General features: G+C 40.4%; 1 protein-coding gene across 1 annotated transcript; it reads right to left on the reverse strand.

The window, feature by feature from the left end:
- Positions 1–3: 3 nt before the first annotated feature.
- On the reverse strand, positions 4–2139 carry LOC107579716 (WAP four-disulfide core domain protein 3-like; the record flags this gene model as incomplete). The annotated part of the gene is made up of 5 exons (XM_016265511.1): positions 1913–2139; positions 1153–1302; positions 833–982; positions 538–702; positions 4–275 (listed from the first exon to the last, which is right to left on the reverse strand). Coding segments are annotated over exons 1-5 (816 nt in total), but the record flags the coding sequence as incomplete, so codon positions are not given.
- Between the last annotated feature and the right edge of the window lie 37 nt (positions 2140–2176).

Below are 2176 nucleotides of genomic sequence, written 5' to 3' on the forward strand. Positions count from 1 at the left end.
CGAACTGCTTCCGCCGCCACTTCCCGAACTGCTTCCGCCGCCACTATCACTTGCCTGAATACTTACATAACCATTTCCATGATCACTTGCCTGAACGCTTACATGAACACTCGCGTGAACACTTCCCTGACCATTTCCTTGACCATGCGGTTCACTGCATGCATGGCCACAGGTGGTTGGGCAACATTTCTGTGTGTCAGGACACTGGCCATCATGGAAACAGCTTTCAGCACATGCATGAATGTTCTTTGGTTTGGGACATAGACCCGGCTTCACTGCATAGACACAGATAGTCAGCTTTAGTCTGTGCATATAGACTGTGTGCCACTTCAATATACACTAAGAAACATGCAAAGAACAAATAGCAAGTTTTACCTACAGAGTGAATAATAATCTAAGGATCATTCCTCTTTATTTTCTAAAGCCATCCCGCTTAAAACAGTCCTAAGGGATGAATTCAAGCCTACTTTTGATGAGAAAAGGCTCAAATAATTTATCATTGTTATTAACAAGTGACCAAAACAATATAACGCATACCTGTATACGGAGCTGTACAGTAATGTTCACATCCATTGCTGCAGCACTTCTCATTGTTAGGACAGTCAGAGTCACTGTTACAGGACGTGGTACACGATCTTCTTCCAGAGGTTGGGGGCGGACACAGTCCTGGCTTCATCACTGATTGCTGAATAATTCTATCCACTTATGATTTAAAAAAAAAAAAAATCATAACACTTCAGTCTCTGCTTAAAAGCTTACACTGAATTCAATGCGTTACTTTTTTGGGGGGGATTTTGTTTTGTTGGAGGACTCCTAGCATCCATTAACTCACTGGAAACAGGTGGCACACACACAGGCCCCGACTCAAATATACAGCATTTGTCTCCTCCAGAGCAGTCTCCATCAGTAAAACATCCTTGACGGGACGGCACGACAGTCAGCTTCATCGGACAGAAACCGGCCACCATTGTTGGGAAGGTCACTTGGAAATGTAATAGGTTACAGATTGCAAGTTATCCCATTTAAAAATGTAAATCAGAGAAAACACCACTGAACTTTTACATTACAGTCTCTGCTTAAGCTTACTTTGAATTCAATGGGTTATTTTGACACTTTTTTTTGGGAGGACCCGAGCATCCATTATTAACTCACTGGAAACGGGTGGCACGCACACGGGCCCCGACTCAAATATACAACATTTGTCTCCTCCAGAGCAGTCTCCATCAGTAAAACATCCTCGACGGGACGGCACGACCGTCAGCTTCATCGGACAGAAACCGGCCACCATTGTTGGGAAGCTCACTTAGAAATTTAATAAATTACAAGTTACCCATTTAAAATTTCAATTACTTTGTTAAAGTAATGTAACTTACATTTGATTACCTTCCTAAATTGCTAAGAAATGTTTTCAACTCAAGTAATTTTGAAACATTTAAACCACGCAGGTTTAACATTACTGTAGTATTCAACACTGATTATGGTCAGACTTTCAAAAAGGTCTTAAAAAAAAAAATCACTTGAATTAAGATAAAAAAAATTTAAAAGCACAGCCACCACACACACACAAAAAAAGCACCCCTTTTTACTTTGAGATTGTTCTCTAAAAGTTTAAATAGACATTTAAAAGCATAAGAAATATTTTAATAGCTATGATACAGTTTGACATCAAATTTTTGCATAGTTATGACAGGAAATTCTGGCATCTAACAATGCCTTGGGAAGAAAAAAAATCTAAAGCACATAAACCCAAATAGGAAATGAAATGGGCTAGTTATCAAATAAGTATGTCCTATTCGGTGTCCAGACTCCTGAAACATTATTGTCTCACATTTTAGAGTTACTTTCAAAGACCGAGAGTCACTTATTTCTGCATTTCTTCAGGCTGTGTAATGAAGTGAACAGATCTTCTCACCTGTGGCGTCTGTTATGCTCAAGTACCCAGACAGACCCGATAAAAAAGCAATCAACGAGCAGTACACTCGAACTGTCATCCTCCCGACCTCACAATGATCTCTGCTGGAAAATGCGCTGAATTGGTGCGTCAGGAAAAATGGACAGCGAAGCGCACTAAACTAAAACAAATAGCCGTGTCACTGCAACATAAACCGCTGTAAAATGGGGTTTTAAAAACCCAAGGAGATCAGGTCAACTCCAACCCTGATCAAACTCACCTGCC

Source organism: Sinocyclocheilus grahami, unplaced genomic scaffold, assembly GCF_001515645.1.
Source record: "Sinocyclocheilus grahami isolate Dianchi unplaced genomic scaffold, SAMN03320097.WGS_v1.1 scaffold19553.1, whole genome shotgun sequence".
NCBI lineage: Eukaryota > Metazoa > Chordata > Actinopteri > Cypriniformes > Cyprinidae > Sinocyclocheilus > Sinocyclocheilus grahami.